At 31.9% G+C, this 18,645-nt stretch overlaps 1 protein-coding gene across 2 annotated transcripts in view; it reads left to right on the forward strand.

Moving 5' to 3' along the window:
• Positions 1–11,008, forward strand: part of LOC136980698 (heterogeneous nuclear ribonucleoprotein L-like) — a 66,225-nt gene extending 55,217 nt beyond the window's left edge. For both annotated transcript variants that reach the window (XM_067276884.1, XM_067276885.1), the window contains 3 exons: positions 787–844; positions 4,948–5,043; positions 10,665–11,008. In XM_067276884.1, coding sequence (XP_067132985.1) covers positions 787–844; positions 4,948–5,043; positions 10,665–10,723 — 213 coding nt within the window. In that variant the 3' untranslated portion in view covers positions 10,724–11,008. The remainder of the gene's footprint in view (positions 1–786; positions 845–4,947; positions 5,044–10,664) is intronic.
• The last annotated feature ends 7,637 nt before the right edge of the window (positions 11,009–18,645 follow it).

Here is an 18,645-nt window from a genome sequence, read left to right on the forward strand (position 1 = left end):
AATTGTAATATAAATGTTCAGAAGTACATTTTCTGAAATTTCAAAGGAAAATTTTCAGAAAAAGTTTATAAAGAACCTTTTATCATAAGAATTCTTTTAATAAAAAATATACAAAACATAGAAATATATTTCTATATAACAATTTCTACTTCATTCTCATTTATATTAACTGTTACAAGAAAATCTTATGCTTTTACTCTTATTGAAAAACAATTTACATTTTAAAATAATGAATTATAGCACTGATGATAAAGATACAGTAGAGCATCGATTATCCGACCCCCGAATAACCGACTTATCGGTTAACCGACCGCGTTCTAGTCGGCAAATTCAAATGTCCGCTAGTGATGTGGCGCTACAATATTTGATTATGTCTTGGCTACTTTAATATTATTTTTGTTAAATTTTTGCATGTTTTAGCTGGCAGCACTGGCTCGACCATGAAAGGGAGGCTAGTATTTAAAGCAGGCCTAATACACTATACTAATAATGTATTTTTTCATACTTTTCGGTTATCCGACTTTTCAGTTATCCGACCAACCCCAGTCCGCAATTAAGTCGGATAATCGATGCTCTACTGTATTTAATTGCAAGCAAAAGTTTTTTAGCTTATAATCCTGATAATTTAAAATAAATATAATTACATTTTTTTATGTAGTTAAAATTCAAAGATTTTAATTAATAAAAAGAATGATTTTAATTATTTTAATTTATTTATAAAAATAATTTTTGTTTTATTTCAACTTAAATTTTAAAAATGATTGATAAAACAATATTACTTTGAAGGTTTTTGAAGATGCTGAAGTTAAATCACCTATAACAATCAAGATGTTTCCTTCAAAAAGTAAGTATTAGATTAAGCAAAATGGAAATTTGAATATTGAGTTGTAATACATTTTTAATTGCAGTTATATTTTGTTTTGTGTATAATAATTCAAATTATAAAAAATAAAATTTATTTAGTGTAACTTTCATTAAAATGGATTACCCGCAGTATGAAAATTTGTTTTATCTGAAGACAAAATTATAGTTAGACAAAAGTTGTTATACTCAAAGCAGAAGCCAATATAGCTGTGTTTTATTTGTAATTTGTATCTGATCAGTTTCTCTCTCTGTAATCTTGAGTCTTTAATTGACAATGCAATTTTGGGTTAACAAGAGTTGTGGATTCAAATCCTAATCTGTGCAGATGTTTTTCAGATGTCTTTTAAAGTTATTAATTACACTCCTGGACACATAATATTGTATATCATTTAGAAGTGAGAGTTGATAAGAGATCACTATACAACCAAAGTGGCAAAAACTCACATGCAGCTGATGATGAAATTGGTCACAAGGTTTGAAAATTTTCTTGTAATTTTCAGATATTTACCCTGAATCTCCAAAGCAGCTTTGAAAAAATACACTTAAGTAGAACTGTGATAATTTTGGAATGGCATAATTATGACAGATTATATACATAAATATCCCAGCATAATTATGAAATGGAAATCTGGGATAGTTAAGATTAGGAAAAAATTAGAATTTTAGTATAAAGTGAATAAATCAAAATAAAATGTTAAAATACAGATTACAGAAAATAAATAAGTTTTAATTTATTATATTAAAGAAAGAGATAATAAATAAATAACCTTATCTCTGCAGTTATATTTGTGAGGTCTGAAACCCCCCCTCACTTTTTAATGTATTTTATCAAACTTGAAGTGGGAGAGACAATGTCATGGTGAGAGATTAAGCTGGGGAAATCATGACAAAAAGTTGAGATTCATAAAACAGGCAATGTCTATCTTGAATATACAAAAGAAAGACAAGGAAAGCATTTTGCATGACAATTAGGTAATTGGTGCAGAGCTGAATGATTCCCCATCTATACATGAACCATCAACTCCCACCTGGACTTCTACCCATTTCAAATGTCACTCCTAATAATTGTAAGAAGTTTTCTTTTAAAATAAACATGATTATTTCTGTACATCTGTATATGTCTCTGAGTCTGCCACTACATAGTCATTGATATATGATTCCATCCTCTTGCTTCATCCTGACAGAAGAATGAGAGTGGCGAGTAACCCTTTTTTCAAACGTATTATAGTGGTGTTTAAGCAACATAGGCATCGGGTAACGGCTCACATATTATGTAGATTATGCTGTCATTATTATGCATTGTCATCACACATGCTGTCATTATTACTGAGTGAAACCAGACCAGAAAAAAAAATAAATAGCATAATTTTAGAAGATTTTAGTATAATTTATAAAAATTGTTCTACAAAAACAATAATAATATAGTCTTTGAATCTTGGCACCATTATCAATATATGTTTCCATTACTGTTTGTTATGGAAACTAAGGCCTGTTTTTTATAACAAGGAGTAATAGGAACATAATAATAAAAATAATAATAATGTACTTAAAAAAATAAGTAAATATTATCTTTGTTACAGAAAATACTTAAATTATTTCATTTACTTTCTGTAAATTTTTTAAAAATCAAGAACATATGAATCCTTTGTGACAAACTTTGAATAAGAGAAATAGTATTTCAAATGTTATATTTAAATAATTTCTTATTTTTTTGATCCAGAATATTTTCTGATTTCAGGATTATCCTGGATTTACATTATCTTTATATTTAAATATATATGTAGCTTTATTAGATTTTATTAGATACAGTATATTATGTGTATTATTTTCAGACATTTATAAATAACATACGTACTCACTCCTTTGGAGGGGGAAACATGTTTGTGATACATTCACAGAATAATACCAGCTTGGATATCATCTGAGTTAACAAGATTGCATTCATGGGTTAGGAGAGACTCATGTTTGAAAATTCTGACACCAGTGACAAATGCAGCACTGAACTTCATTACTATATCACTGATCAGAAACAAAAACACATTTACCATCTAACCCACACAATGGACAACACACACCAACCCAGACAAAGTACTTCAGAGTCAATTTAGCCACTGATCATCAAGAATGAAAAATCACACCAACATGTGAATGGACTCAAGAATGTACAAATTCATCTATATCTGCTATACTCATATATTGTACGTACTGGATAAATAGAATATGATAAAAAGCACACCTTTAACAATACAGCAAATAAAATTTACTAAAATAAGAACATTTTCGATCGTTTTAACCAATCTTCCTTAGTTACCATAAAATAGAATGTAAATTTAAAAATAAAATGAAAATGAGAATTCTGAAATAAATAACTGAAAAATGTAGTTGTGGACAATAAAATAAATAATTACAGAAATAAATAACAAATAAATGTCTCTTAATAAAAATTAATCTTCATAAAAAGACTGCCATGTGGTAGCCAATGTGTGTGCATCTCTATGGTTGATGCAACCGGTTCTTTTGTGTTCTTTAAAAATCTCCAATCTTTCAAGATATTTCATTGTGTGTATATTTGTTGTTGGTTTGATAATTGTATTTATTTCTGAATTCTCATTTTCATTTTATCTTTAAATTTACATTCTATTTTCATCTATTTTATGGTAACTGAGGAAGATTGGTTAAAATGATTAAAAATGTTTTATTTTAGTAAATTTCATTTGCTGGCTTGTTAAAGGTGTGTTTTTTATTGTATATCTGCTATACCGTTACAAAACTTGAAACAGACATGACAATACAGAGAAATGACATGACAAATTTACACAAAAATGCCCACATTTTACTATTACAATGCAAAAGGTTAAAAATATGCTCTCCACTTCAAATTAGTAGTGGTTTGTCCCTGTATGTCATACTGTCCTTTTAACAAATAGTCGGGCTGGTCATCTAACACCTTTCAGAGGGAAATTTTTGAATTGAAATAACATGACACAGTTTGCATTTGAAGTTCATATATAGTTAATTGGGGCCTTTTGCCCCTATTCTTTTTATATCTGGTCTCAATTTTCATCTATCTAACTCTGTTCTTGAGATTAAAGAAAGAAAGACAAACAAATAACAGTGAGAATTTAAATGTAACAATTTTTTCAAATTTCAGCACCATCACTGACAGACAAATCTTATATCTGTCTGGCAAGAAAACTTGAAACACAAATAAACAATATCAGACAACAACTATGCGGACTGACATAATACACTAAAAACAAATATAATACTAAACCTAGTGAATGAGGTTAGGAAGATTAAAACAACTTACACAGTACAAACAACATAATATGCACATACAGAAATATTTTAAGACAGAAAATAGCAGCTAAGTCACAGACAGTATCTTTCAGACAGAAAATAGCAGCTAAGTCACAGACTAGAATGATATTAAACTTGAATGTTACATAAATAACAAAATAAATTATTCACAAATAGTAAGGACTTTTCTACAGACAATTATATACCAAACTCACCACACAATCACAGCAAAATGGCATGCCAACAAAACTGACTCAGACTGTTGGTCTGTTCTTTGGTTCAACCCAATCACACACAAAAATGAAGCAAGCTGGACCAAAGAGGAAGAAGAAAATATGCACAATACAAAGGATACACAGTTGGAAAATATCTGATAAAAACAACATTCACACTTTCTGATATAAAATTTCAGAATATTTTCTTCATTCCCACACCACGAACTATCAATGCATTTCTGAAATGCATCTTTCCAAATTTTGGGATTTATTTTTATGGCATTTGATTTGTATAATTTCCTATTTATATGTTCACTCCAGAAATGCAACTAATGTGTAAATCACAATCACACAATCTACTTATACATATTAAAACAATCTTGTTAATAGAATTATGATATGATAAATTTGATGTAATGATTTTTCCAAATAGTCATAAATTTTAGTAGTTTTTATGGAATGTATTCTTATTTTTTATATATTGATACTTTAAAATTATTTAATTAATTTTTATTTCAATAAGATTAAAAATTAAAATTTGAGGATGGACTTTATGTATTATTTATAGCTGAAAGAAGTTCTTCAGGATTATTAGAATTTGAAAATTTATCTGATTCTTTGGAAGCCCTAGTGATGTGTAATCACACACCAATTTCAAATCAAGGTAAATTACATTTATTTATAATTATTAACATGTCTAATAATGATGATAACAATATGATTACAAGAGTGGTTCTTGTACTTTTTAAAGAAAGGTTCTTTTAACTTTGTAAATAATTTGTTTCTTTATATTTTTGTAAAAGCATACTGATCTATAGTTTTCTTAGAATGTGTTGTTCTAATAAAACTGAGATTTTCTTAATTTTTTTGATAGCACACAATTATATTTTTATTAAGATAAAAGTAAAATAGAACAGAGGTACATTTTGTTAAAAGAAATGCTGTTATAAGTACATTTTAATCATAACCATGATAACTTTTATTTGTGCCTCACTAGGGGGGCATGCTGCACAATTTGAGAATCTCACTGGATTACAAATTTAAAAGTTACATAGCATATAAGTTTCTTATTTAAATAAATGATAGTTTTAAAATAATTTCATTAATATAATGTAAATGTCATATACACTGCATATGTTACTGTTGTTTATTAAAATTTAATGATCGAGTTTAATAACCAGAAAAATAATTGTTTAATTTTATTATGTTTATTTCTAATTATTAATTAGTCTTAATTAATTTTTAATTTAAATTTAGAATATTCTGGAAAAAGAATCAGCTCAGAGCAGATCAACTTGAACCCATAACTCCTGCTTATTGTGCAGATGCATTGCCAATTATGTTACCTAGACCTCTGCCATTCTTTGCTTTCAGAGCTAATAATTGTCAGAACGTAGTGACGACTAATACTTGACTTTGTGCATTCCTTGTCAACAAAATAACTCTAGAATGAGTTGTCCAATCTTGATGGAATTTTCTACGATGACTCATCATCACTCAAGGATGAACTGATTAAAATTTCAACTTTCAAAAATGATCCGTTTTTGTAGAACTGGAGATAGGGGATTTTTCTTCAGTATGGATCATTTTTGAGAGTTGAAATTTTAATCAGTTCATCCTTGAGTGTTGGTGAGTCGTTGTAAGAAATTTCATCACGATTGGACAACTCATTCTAGAGTTATTTTGTTGACAAGGAATGCATGAAGTCAAGTGTTAGTTGCTTCCTGCACGCATGTGTAGAAGCGTCGTCTAGTGGTCGGAAAATATGACAAGCATTAAAACGGTAATTTTGAAAGGTAAATGTTATCACTAACTAGATACACAACAAGAAATATAAAGAATCTATATAGAATAATAAATTTTAAAAAGTTTTCTTTTTAAAACGTGGAGCAGCAGCGATCAATATTGATGGCTTTACGATCCATTCTCTCCTTCATCTTCCTATTGTTAGTATGAAATTTCGATCTCTAAATGGAAAAGCTGCACAGAGATTCCAGATTGAGATGAAGTCACTCATTCATCATCATCAATGAAATGTCAATGATTGGTGCAAGAATGCTTTACATGATCGAGAGAAGATTGAGGGAGATAAACCCTGAGAAAGATGAGCCGTTTGGTGGATTCTTTGTATATTTGTTTGGTGATTTTCGTCAGCTTCCTCCTGTTAAAGATACTCCTCTCTCCTCGAATGTTTTTACAATGTAATGTCCCAACAAGGTTCCTACCTTGTTGGGACATTACATTACATTCACATTTGATTCTTTTGAGAAGTTCATTGAACTTAGTAATTCTCATAGACAAAATAGTGCAGATAGTTCCTTCACAGATGTCTTACAACATCTAGCTTTGAGTGATTTCTCTGATACAGATCTGAACACTCTGACGACAAGAAATCAAGCCTATTTATCCAGAGATGAACTTGATCAGTTCCAAACGGCTATATCCAACAAACGAGCAAGTTAAACAAAGCAACGAAGACTACTTGCAGTCAACTGGGTACCCTGTTGCTTATGTAGCATCTGAAAACACTCCAGATATTTCCCTGCCTTCATCCAAAGATGACTCAGCTCTTGGTCTCTCCAAGTATATGAATCTCTCAGTTAATGCCAGAATCATGCTGAGGTCAACTTATGGGTGCAAGGAGGTCTCGTCAATGGTTCACTAGGAACTATACGCTACATTATATATGCTCCTAATGCTTACCCTCCAGCTCTTCCTCTGTTTATTTTAGTGGAATTCGATAGCTATCGGGGACCTTTCATCTATGGTAATCTGTTTCCAATAATCCCCGTAACACGCTCTTTGAACGATGGTAGTATGTTGCGATCTTGTAGACAGTTTCCCCTTACCTTAGCATACTCGATGACTATACATAAATCACAGGGATTAACTCTTCCAAAAATCAAAATAGATATAGGGGAAAAAGAAACAGCTATCGGTCTTACCTATGTTACATTGAGTCGAGTGAAAAAAATAAAGTATTTTTAAAGAGTTACAATAAAGATCGCTACGAGTCAATCTGTAAGTTCAAGGCCCATAGTGATAGACAGAATTTTATGAGACGTTGGCATAGCAATTAATTAATGGCTTATTTTGACCTTATATTTGTACCTTTAAATGATCCAATAAAAATCAAATATATTGTTGAGAACGAATGATTCTTTGTTTCTTTTTTCCCTCATAATCTAGAAAATAAAGGTGCGAGCAGCTTCGTTCCGACTACACACTGTTACAGCATTACTTAACTAGTTAATTAATTAAAAATATAACCATACTGGTCACTTACAGCACCATAGCATTCACAACCCACTATAACTTTTAGCTGACTTATTAAATTTATTATGAGATGGCAACTTAATCACCTATCTCTAGCTAAATTGCTTTGTATGTAATTACTAATTTGCCTTAATAATTTGTGTATTGAGTAGTAGTATATATACATGGTGGTCTATTTATAATGTCAATTGCAAATATCTCCTGAAATGTATATTAAATTGAAAAAGTGTCTTGTATGAAAGTTTATTATTTTGGAGGGACCTTTTGAACCATATAGAAATTAAGCCACTCCCTTCCCCCTTGTGAAGGGAGTGGATTAATTGTGGGTAAATGGGAGTTGTGGGTTGAAGTCCCACTCCAGGCTGATTCTTTTATTCTATAAGATTCTAGATTAAATTTAAATTTAATATAATTACTAAATGTAGTATGGCATGGCAGCATAACTATATACCTTTAGACAAATTATGTAGTATTTTAATTAATTATATATCCATATTGCATTTCAATAATTTGGCAATCATTTTGCTTTAACTGTTAATCCAGTTTGTGAGTCTATTTTATATAAATTCATTTAATTTTAAGATTAAAAGAAATATATAAAAGGCATTTAAGTAGAATTATTGGACCATTTGTTAAATTCTTACATGTAGTTCATGTTTTTTTTTTTAAGAAAGAAAAACTAATTAATGAAATATTGAAAATGTGTTATTTATTTATACATTGTATAAACTTTCATTTTTATTTATGTCCTACAGATTAAATAATGACCAGTATTTTAATTTATATTATTAGATGACTAAAAAAGTTTGTGTGGTTTTATAAAGTTACTAGTTTGAACATTAATTATGTAGTATTGCTTGTAGATGGCATGTTACAGTTGTTACCATTCGAAATTTAGAATTTCACAGCAGTTTATTAAAGTTTTAATCCTGTAATTGTTTACATAAATGTGAAAACAGTTTGTCAAAATGTCAGCTTCAAATATAGTTATTTGATCATGCTTACTTTGAATTTAAACTTTGGACAGATGTACAAGCTTCCAGAAAGATATGCACAGCATTCAGAAAAGATTGTCTGGCCCAAAAACAGTGTAAAAAATTGCATCAGAGGATATCTTTTTTTAAGATACTCCTTTTAAAAGATGGCAGAGTCATTGTTAACAATGAATTAAAGTAAATGCTATTGAGCTAAATTCAAATTGAATCAAACATATGGACAGCTTGCAGAAAGATTTGGTATGACTTGATGAAACTATTTTTCTGCATTTGCATTGGTTTGGTTTTAATTGCATTGGTTTTATTTGATTACAGCAACATGATACATGGGTGATCTACCAAGGGGAATGATTTTTTATGAGAAACTGGCCTCTATTTAGGTGTCATTAATGTGAAGAAAATCCAGAAAACTCCACATAGCCAGCCCATTGGCAAGGCATGAACCCACAATCAACTACTAGTGTTCAGTAGTTTTAGCCACTTAGTCATACTTGCATTGACTGGAAAAACTATATAAATTAAGCAAATGGGTTCTACATGGACTTGCAGCAGAAAATAAATCCTGGAGATTTTCTTTGTTATAAGAGCAAGCTGTTTTTGGACAGACTACTGATGTGCAAAGAAAAGTGGATTATGCACTAACACTAAGTGATCTTATCGTCAGCTACCTTCTAGGGAACTTACACCTTCCATATCAAAACTGCACTTCATCAACAAAAGATTTTATTACATGTTTGGTAGAATAAAACAGGTATTTTTCATTATGACCTCTTATCCTCAACCCAAACAATCACAGAAGTTTACTTTGCTCAGTTGCAATATGTACATGAGGTGTTTTTCAAAAACAACTGGTGCCGATTAATTGCAAATGTATTGTGTTTCTTCAAGCTAATGCAAAATCTTAGATCTCCCACTTTAACAGTGATTCAGGAAAAGCTGAACAGACCTTATTGAGAAATTTACTCCAGCCACAATATTCACCAGACCTCTCCTGGTTTTCATCTTTTTTGTCAGTTTACAATCGTGTGCATAACCAACAATTTCAAAATCAAGGGGAGTTAGAAGTTGAGTGAGGATTTTGCTTCTGAAGACAAATTTTATAAGAGTGAAATTTATAAACTTGTTTCTCATTGGAAAAAAGTTATTGTGATGGTATTTATTTTCCAAAATAAAATATCTTTGTTTTATTTTTATGATGTTTATGCTTATGCAGTTTTTTCTAAGATGATAAAAAATTTTTTTGGTTATCTGATGATAAATAATTTTCTAAATTTTCTTATATTTACGGAATCTTAATTATATTTAGCAATTAATTTAATTTTAGAGTATATTAATTACCGTATATCTTGGCGGATAAGATGATAGTTGAACCATAAAAAATGGCCCCAAAAATCCGGGGTTGTCTTATAGGACAGATACAAAAAAATTAGATTGAAATTTATATAAATTAAAACCATTATAAGAAGACAAACAAACTGTAATTATTTACTAGAAGAGAGTAGGGTATGTGCACAAAATAGAATAGCCCATACAATGTTTTTGTGAATAGTCATGGTCATTACCCGAATGCCCGAATTAGTGCAAATGTTTGCAAAAACTGCCAGATGCAAGAAAATAAAATTTGTTTATTCGAAAAATTACAAATAGGACATAATTCCATATACGCTATACAGTATTATTATTCAGATAATGATTGCTGATTTAAACTAAATTCATAAACCATTGATAGTTTGGGGGTCGTCTTATAGGACAGATATATGCTAAAACTATAAAACTTCCACGAAAATTTACACATTGTCTTATCTGAAGGTTGTCTTATCCGCGGAGATATACAGTAAATTATTTGATTGTTTAATAAATTTTTATATAATTTTCACACTTTAAATCACTCATAACAATTTCTCTTTTATGAATATTTGAGATGAAACTAATATAGTGTGTTTTTAGGAATTGGTATTAAGATAAAAACAATGCACATAAATAAATTTATTAATATATTTTTAATTAATTTTAGGAGGAAAATTTCCATATATCTTGAAGCTGTGCTTTTCATTTTCTTCACCTCGATCATGAGGATGTATTTGTAATTTTTTTTTCAAATGCATTAATTTGAAGACTGCATGGAGGCATTTTTATTCCATGTAAAATGAATATTTTTATTTTCTATACAAACCTGAATGCATGATTTTTGAATTTAAATCATTTTGTTCATCAAATCATTTTGTCATATTTTAACTTTAGAATGTATTTGTACACATGTGAAATTGTGAACATTTCAAATTTATTGTCCTCTGTGAATATTCCAGTGCATTGTAGTTCATGTCATTATCAGAAATAAAATACTCATTATCTGACTGATTTTCGTTTTTCTATTTTATGTAAAATTAGTCAAATTTTGATTTAGCATGCTTGAAATTGCACTAAACTGAAGACTTCAAACAATAAGAATAGTATACGTTTAATGAATTCTACTTATGAGTTTGAAAATTGCAGAATTCCTTAATTTTGATGCTATTTTTAATGCAAAATTGCACATAATTTAGTAATTCACAGACACTGAAGGATTCTCTATTTTAATATTTATGGAGATATTTATTTACATTCACAAGTATTCATTTGTGCTTTACAAGGATGGCATTATATGGGAGGGTGATATATTGAGGTTTAATTACACTTTATGTTGCAAGCAGCCACTAATATGTTTAATTTTAACTAACACTCCCACTACATGGTCTTTTCTACTGACTAGATTAAGTTCCTTATTTTATGATTTTGTAATTTGATTGTTTTAGTCATCAATATAAAGTACTTGCATTTTTACTGTTAACTCTGCAAGCTATGAAACAACTTTATTACAAACAATTGCAAATTTGTAGTGTTCAGATAAATACATTTCCTTCTAATTTCATAGTACAGTTTCTCTTTGACTTACAATGTGATTACGTTCTGAAAAAAATTAGCAACAAGTTGCATAACTTTCCTGGCTATTATGAAATTTTATTTAGAAAATAAGTTTTATATTCTCAATTGCAGTAAAATAAATGGGCATCAGCAGTGACCACAACAAGTTTTAAGGGAGTGTTTGAAGGACAAGTAACAGGTACACATCCTCGGATGGGGAAGGAACCAGTTGCACCAGTATCATTGAAAGTAAATTCAGACATGTTCCTACAGAGTCGTTTCCCATGACAGAAAAATAAACTGTCTCACTGAGAAGGGTGGATTTGCCGCCTTTCCGGGTGAAGCAATGAATTTTGATAATTGGAAGATGTGCAGCTTTCATATAGTCACATTTCCAATACAGTAATGGAGGTATCTACGCCACGGAAGAGAGATGCTGTCTGGGACCAGACATCTGGACTGGAATCCCATCAATGGTTTTGATGTTTAGAGCCACCACAGTGGTAAAAAAAATCGCGAGTTTTGAGAATTAGAAACCCCAATCTGGAGTAATGTACGTCGAGAAGTGTGGGAACAGAGAAGTGTCATTTAAGGGTGGTGTGGAGGCTGCTGAGCGTGGGAGAGGGAATTGCCCTCCAAAAAAATCGTGAAAAGTTGTTGGGAAGGAAGCCCCTGTCGACAAAACCGAAGTTTGTCGAGTTTTGAAAGAGGTAATCCAGAGGTCATTTGGACGAAACTGAGCCGGCGGCTGCGGGCTACGATCCCTGCCCCTGCGGGGGCGTTTCGTCGCCCGAGCCCAAGGTGTGTAGGGTTGTGGAAAGAAAATGCTTTGACAAGAAATAAACCACAAAGGAAGGCGAAAAGAGGGATGCCGAATGGCTCTGAACGCCAGAAAAACTAACCTCAGGAACAAACCTGTCGAGGGCTACTGAGGTTCCAAAGGCCATGAATCCCACTGTGAAACTCGCCGACCCAACTCCTGAGTCGCAGCCCACAAGCCCGTCTGGAGACATACGGAAACTCCTTTCTTCTTTAAAGTCAGTTGGAGTGGACAAAGACTCCGAAAGTCGTTTTCATTTCCACTCACTACCAGAAGTTAAATATACATCAAGCTGATACTAGCTCCGCAAATGATGAAATTTGAATCGTACATACCCCATAATAAAAAAGCTTGTGGTATGGCTTCGAAGCGCCGAGCTTATCTTTATCAAAGAGAAACTCTCAAGAGAAAATTTGACTGAATTATTTCGAGTGCCATAAGTTTTACTTCACGCAATATTTTTTTTTTACATCTCGAATGTTTTTCTTTGGATATTAATTGATTTTTGATTAATTTGACTAACTAACTTCACTGCCTTTCTATGGTTGCGAGTTATTTATGACTTTTTGTTATTCCTCTATAACATAACAGAAAAACAACAACAAAATAAATAAATAAATAGATTCCGATCTTGGTTTTATTTAACTGCAACAAACTAAAAGAGGAAGAGAAAACTGCGAAATGATTTTCCCCCCAAATTAATACAGTCAAACCTGTTTTTGTGCGGTGGATAGGGACCACACAAAAGAAAACGCATAAAAAAAATCGCACGCAACCTCACGAGTGGCTATAAAAAATAGTTTTCGCAACACAATTAAAAATATATATTTTTTATGCGGTGAATAGGGACCGCATAAAAAAAAGTCTCACGTAGAAAATAACTCAAAACCGTACGAAATAACTAGGAATTGCTTTTTTAACTGCTCGGGCCTTTTTCTGCAATCCCTAATGGGGAAAAAATCCTCTTAAGAATTTTATTTTTTATATTAATTATTTCCACTTAAATACGAATCTAACATTAAAAAGTTAAAAATAATCGTTAAAAAATGATTTTATTTGGTAAATATAGCTGCAGGAAGTGTTATTTCATTTAACAAGGCGTGAAATTTCATATTTGCAGTGTAAACCTGGAGGGGAGCTAACTTACCGCATCTGTTCAAATACAGTCAAACCTGTTTTTATGCGGGGGATAGAGACCGCATAAAAGAAAACGCATTAAAAAAAATCGCGCGAAACTTCACGAGTGGCTATAAAAAATAGTTTTCGCAACACAATTTAAAAAATATTTTTTTATGCGGTGAATAGGGACCGCATAAAAAAAGTCTCACGTAGAAAATAACTCGAAACCGTACAAAATAACTAGGAATTGCTTTTTTAACTCCTTGGACCTTTTTCTGCAACACCTAATGGGGAAAAAATCCTCTAAGAATTTTAATTTTTATATTAATTAATTATTTTCACTTAAAACGAATCTAACATTAAAAAGTTAAAAATAATCGTTAAATAATGATTTTATTTGAAAAATATAGCTGCAGGAAGTGTTATTTCATTTAACAAGGCGTGAAATTTCACACCTGCAGTCTAGAGCTGGAGGGGAGCTAACTTACTGCATCTGTTCAAATATAACATAATATTTATGGTTTTTATGCTATTAAAATAAGAGGGGACAGAAAAAACGTATGAGAAAAAATTTTACAGAATAAAAAATGAAAAAACCTGCTGATGTCATAGAAAACATCCAATAGAGTTATAAAAAATTTTACAGGAGTCAATTATGTTCCAATTTGATTGAAATTTTCATATACCGCACAAAAAAATCGCACAAAACAAATCGCACAAGTAAAAAAAATCGCGCATAAAAACAGGTTTGACTGTAGAGTCAAACCTGTTTTTATGCGGGGGATAGGGACCGCATTAAAAAAATCTCACGAAACTTCACGAATGGCTGTAAATAATAGTTTTCGCGACACAATTAAAAAAATAATTTTTTTATGCGGTCAACAGGGACCGCATAAAAAAAGTCTCACATAGAAAATAACTCAAAACCGTACGAAATAGAATTTATTGACAACAGATGTCAGCACTTGACTGCATCGTCTGGTCTATCGTCTGTTTTACATATTTTTGTCCAGGTGGTGTTTTGTTGACTTAAAAAGTAAATTATTTCATTTTTCGCATATTCATGCAATAATATTACTATAATAAGTGCATTTATGCTATAATAAGTTTATTTAGCTATAATAAGTCAACGTGAGACATGACGAATCGCACGAGACTAGCCGCCAACTATACCGCACAAATTAAAAATTCGCATTAAAAAAATCGCACAAATAAAAAGAGCGCATAAAAACAGGTTTGACTGTATAACATAATATTTATGATTTTTATGCTATTAAAATAAGAGGGGACAGAAAAAAAACGTATGAGAAAATTTTACTGAATAAAAAATGAAAAAACCTGTTGATGTCATAGAAAACATCCAATAGAATTTTAAAAAATTTTACAGGAGTCAATTATGTTCCAATTTGATTGAAATTTTCATATACCGCACAGAAAAAGACCGCACAAAAACAGGTTCGACTGTATTTTAAAATTTACTATATTTGAGTTTAACCAATTATCAGCAGGGAATTAACTATTCTTATAGTAGCCGGAAAGGACATTCGGATGGCCAAGCGATGAAGATGGCAGTCTACCTCTCTTGAGGACCTGGAATTAAATTTGGACGGGTCGAAAAAGTCTCAGGAATTTTTTAGGTGGTGGTCTGTCCGGATGTGTCAAATTTTACAAACCAATTTATTACGCCATTCGTTGTTTTTTGCGTTTTATTGTATCTAATTTTTTTCTCTAAACTGATTGAATTTAAATCAATTTTTGACAATTTAGTAACAAAAGTAGAAACCTTTTGGCTGTTAAGATGTAGTATGTTTCTTTATGTACTCGAAAACTTTTCCAAGGTAAATTCGTTATATCCATTTTTTATTCTTACCGTAAATTTTAGGTCTAAACAAAAACATCCGAAATGTAAAAAAGGCCAAGTAAAAATTTATGGCAATCTAGACCACGGTCAAAATTTTTCTTTGGTAAAGATAAGATTGGCGCTCGGAGGCAAAATGTAGAAAACAACAATACTGGTAAAAATCGTGTGGGTACAGATTCCAAGCTCAAAGCTTATCTTTTACCAAATAAAAACTCCTAAGAAAAGATTTGACCGTCGTAATTCTTTTACATCTCAGATGTTTTTGTTTGGATTTTAATAACAATTCTAATTATTATATAGTGTGTGTTGATTATTAGTTTTATGTAATTAAAATATTAATATTACTCATATAATGAGCGTGTTGTTCTTAAAATACTTTGAAATAATTCACAAAAATATATAATTCTTACCGAAAAAATTGACTTTTTTAAAATCAAATTGCCCAAAGGGAATGTAGCTTTTAATTGCATATTACCAGCTAGCGGGCAGTGCTATTAAACCAAACTAACAAACTTTTTCCTAGGGGGAAAGTGTATCCCTAAGGTTTTGCTTTCCCACTCCAGCGACATATCTCTATCCAGGGAGATTTTGAAATGAAAGGAAAAATTTGAAACAATTAGGTAACTATTGAAAGTGATATCTTTATATAAAAAAAAAAAAAAAAAAAAAAAAAAAACTAGGAGACTATAGCCAAAATTATCTTTATCCGAATCACTTTTTCCTTGCAATACTCTAATGGGCAAAAACATTAATGTTTTATTGAACAAGATAAAACCAATATATAGATACGGCAGTTCATCCACCTACAGAACCAGTGGCAGAACTGCAGTGGTACAAAGTGGTTAGGCCGAACTAGAGCCCGGAGCCAACAGGAGCCCGAATGTGCCAAGCTAAAAACCCACGTCCCACGATCAAAGCAATTATTTTGGTTAATGGTTGAATGGTTCTTTTTTCAATGAAGAGCTAAAGGTTATTTTGGGAAATGTAAGTTCTGTTCTTTGCGATGAGGGTGGGGTTGAGAGGAGGAGGGACGATTACTATTGTTTCGAATCAGGGCCCAAAGTAAAATCGTTCCGCCTCTGTATGGAACACCAAAGAATGCCTCTTGATAGAAGAAAGTTTTAATCAGAATATCTAAAAATTTATAATATCCCATTAGCTATTGGCTAACTACATTATTTATCATTGCATTTAATTGACAAGACTATGTCTCGTCTCTAAAATTGCGCTGCTGTCAACGGCTACACACCTTAGAGGTATGAGGAGTGCATGTCAGGAGTTGCAATTTGGCACAGAGTATTTGGTGTCCAAATTATGCGCACATAAAATAAACCAGACTTGTAGGTAGTCAGGGGACCGAGAAACGGGTCAATAGGAAATACAAAATGTTGAGACTGTTTCTACAAACAGCCGCTAGTGCGAGATTTGCGCATGCGTTGCTCGCACTCTCCGAGACAGTCTCGTCCCAAGAATGGCTTCGCCGTTTTACTTGTTAAATATAATATGATACATTTATTGTATAGTTTAAAAATGCACGACACTAGCATAACAGCATTATATGGCCAATTTTAATTTTGTTCATTACGCGATTTCAATGTAATAGGAAAGGTAATAAATGGAAATTAGTTATGAAAACATAAAATTTTAAAACTGATCTAAATCAGGATTCTTCAAATCCGTGGCCATGGATAGATTATCGCATCACTATTTGGATTATCAGAAAGAACAGGGCATATAAATATAGATTTTTCGATTTTCCGTGGACACGGATTTCAATCGTTACAATTAGGGTTTCTCATTTCCCGGTCTTTTGCTTGTCCCGGGATTCCGGGGAAAAAGTGAACTGTTTTCCAGGATGCCGGGATATAATTACCGGTAATTATTTTTAAGATATATCATTCGATTTTAAGATTTATTTTATAATTATTTTTCATTTTTAAGTAACTTAATACAACCTGCAACCTCCTGTAAAATGTGTATAAAAAATTACTTTTGAGTTACGTAGAAATTTTCACAAGTAGAAAAACTTTAATAAAGTTTGTTGGAAACTGCTTACAACAAAACTGCCTTTGAATTGAATTAAAAGTTAAAAAATAATAATAATAGCGAGGTTGAGGCCGAAGTTTTAAACGCGAAAACGTGTACGTCGGACGTTCGGCGCCGCTTTCCTGTAAGCCTAGAAGTTTGGCAATGGCGTTTGGAATGTCGAGCATGATTCCAGTGACTTTCCAAATGCCATCGTCAAACTTCTAGGCTTACAGGAAAGCGGCGCCGAACGTCCGACGTACACGTTTTCGCGTTTAAAACTTCGGCCTCAACCTCGCTAGTAATGACTTATATCAAACTTCTAACTTAGAAGGTAATTTTCGTTTTTTAAATAAAACAATACAAAATATTATTGTAAATTTTTACAATAAAATTTTAAAAAGTAAAGATGGTCAATACTCCTATCATTCGATCTGGTTCTTATTTTACTAAAGAAAAATCCTGCTATCGGGAATGCCCTTTCCGATTCAATTAAATGCATTAAAGACGATTCAATCGTCTTTAATGCATTTAAGAGAACACATATGTTATGTATTTTTTCACCTGTAGCCTGGTAGATTTCTAGTTTGTTGTCGAGATGCATCACAGTATTTTTATTGCTGTTTAGTATTCTTGATTTGTCTCCCTCGGCTGCTTTAATAGCGGCATCAAGCATAAAGCCCGATAATTCGGCAGTTCGTTTGGCTTTAATAATCAGGTTTATGAAGGAAAACTTCATACTCGTTTGTATCCTCGCCCGATTTGCACAACCTGGCATAATGCAGTTATTGAAGCTACCGGGTATGGTTAAAAATTAAGACAGCATAAGCACAATTATTCCAGATATTACAAGTTCTGACAAGTAAAGAATTTTCAGTTTTGTCACAAATAGGCTACATATCAATTATTTTATTATTTAACTCTCCGCCCTGTGGGTACTAAGAGGGTCTCATTTTAGCAAGCCCATTATGGGTTCGGCCGGGTGGTGAGGAATAAAGCCCGACATATCCGGACGGACCACCCCCCGAAAAATTCCTGGGGATATTTCGACCCGTTTGGATTTGAACCCGGGTCCCCCAGAGTGGCAAGCTGCCACCTTGACCACTCGGCAGTCACATAGGACGCGTTTCTTTATGCAGCGAGAGTGTAGCGAAATGACGTCACGAGCAGTGTTGGCCAATTAGAAACCAATTTCAGTGTGTTCGCTGTAAAGCGCTTCTCGAGCGCTGCATAAAGAAACGCGGCCATATTGATTATTGACAATCTGTG

The sequence above is a fragment of the Centruroides vittatus genome, unplaced genomic scaffold (assembly GCF_030686945.1).
Source record: "Centruroides vittatus isolate TY-2023 unplaced genomic scaffold, ASM3068694v2 contig_717, whole genome shotgun sequence".
Lineage (NCBI taxonomy): Eukaryota > Metazoa > Arthropoda > Arachnida > Scorpiones > Buthidae > Centruroides > Centruroides vittatus.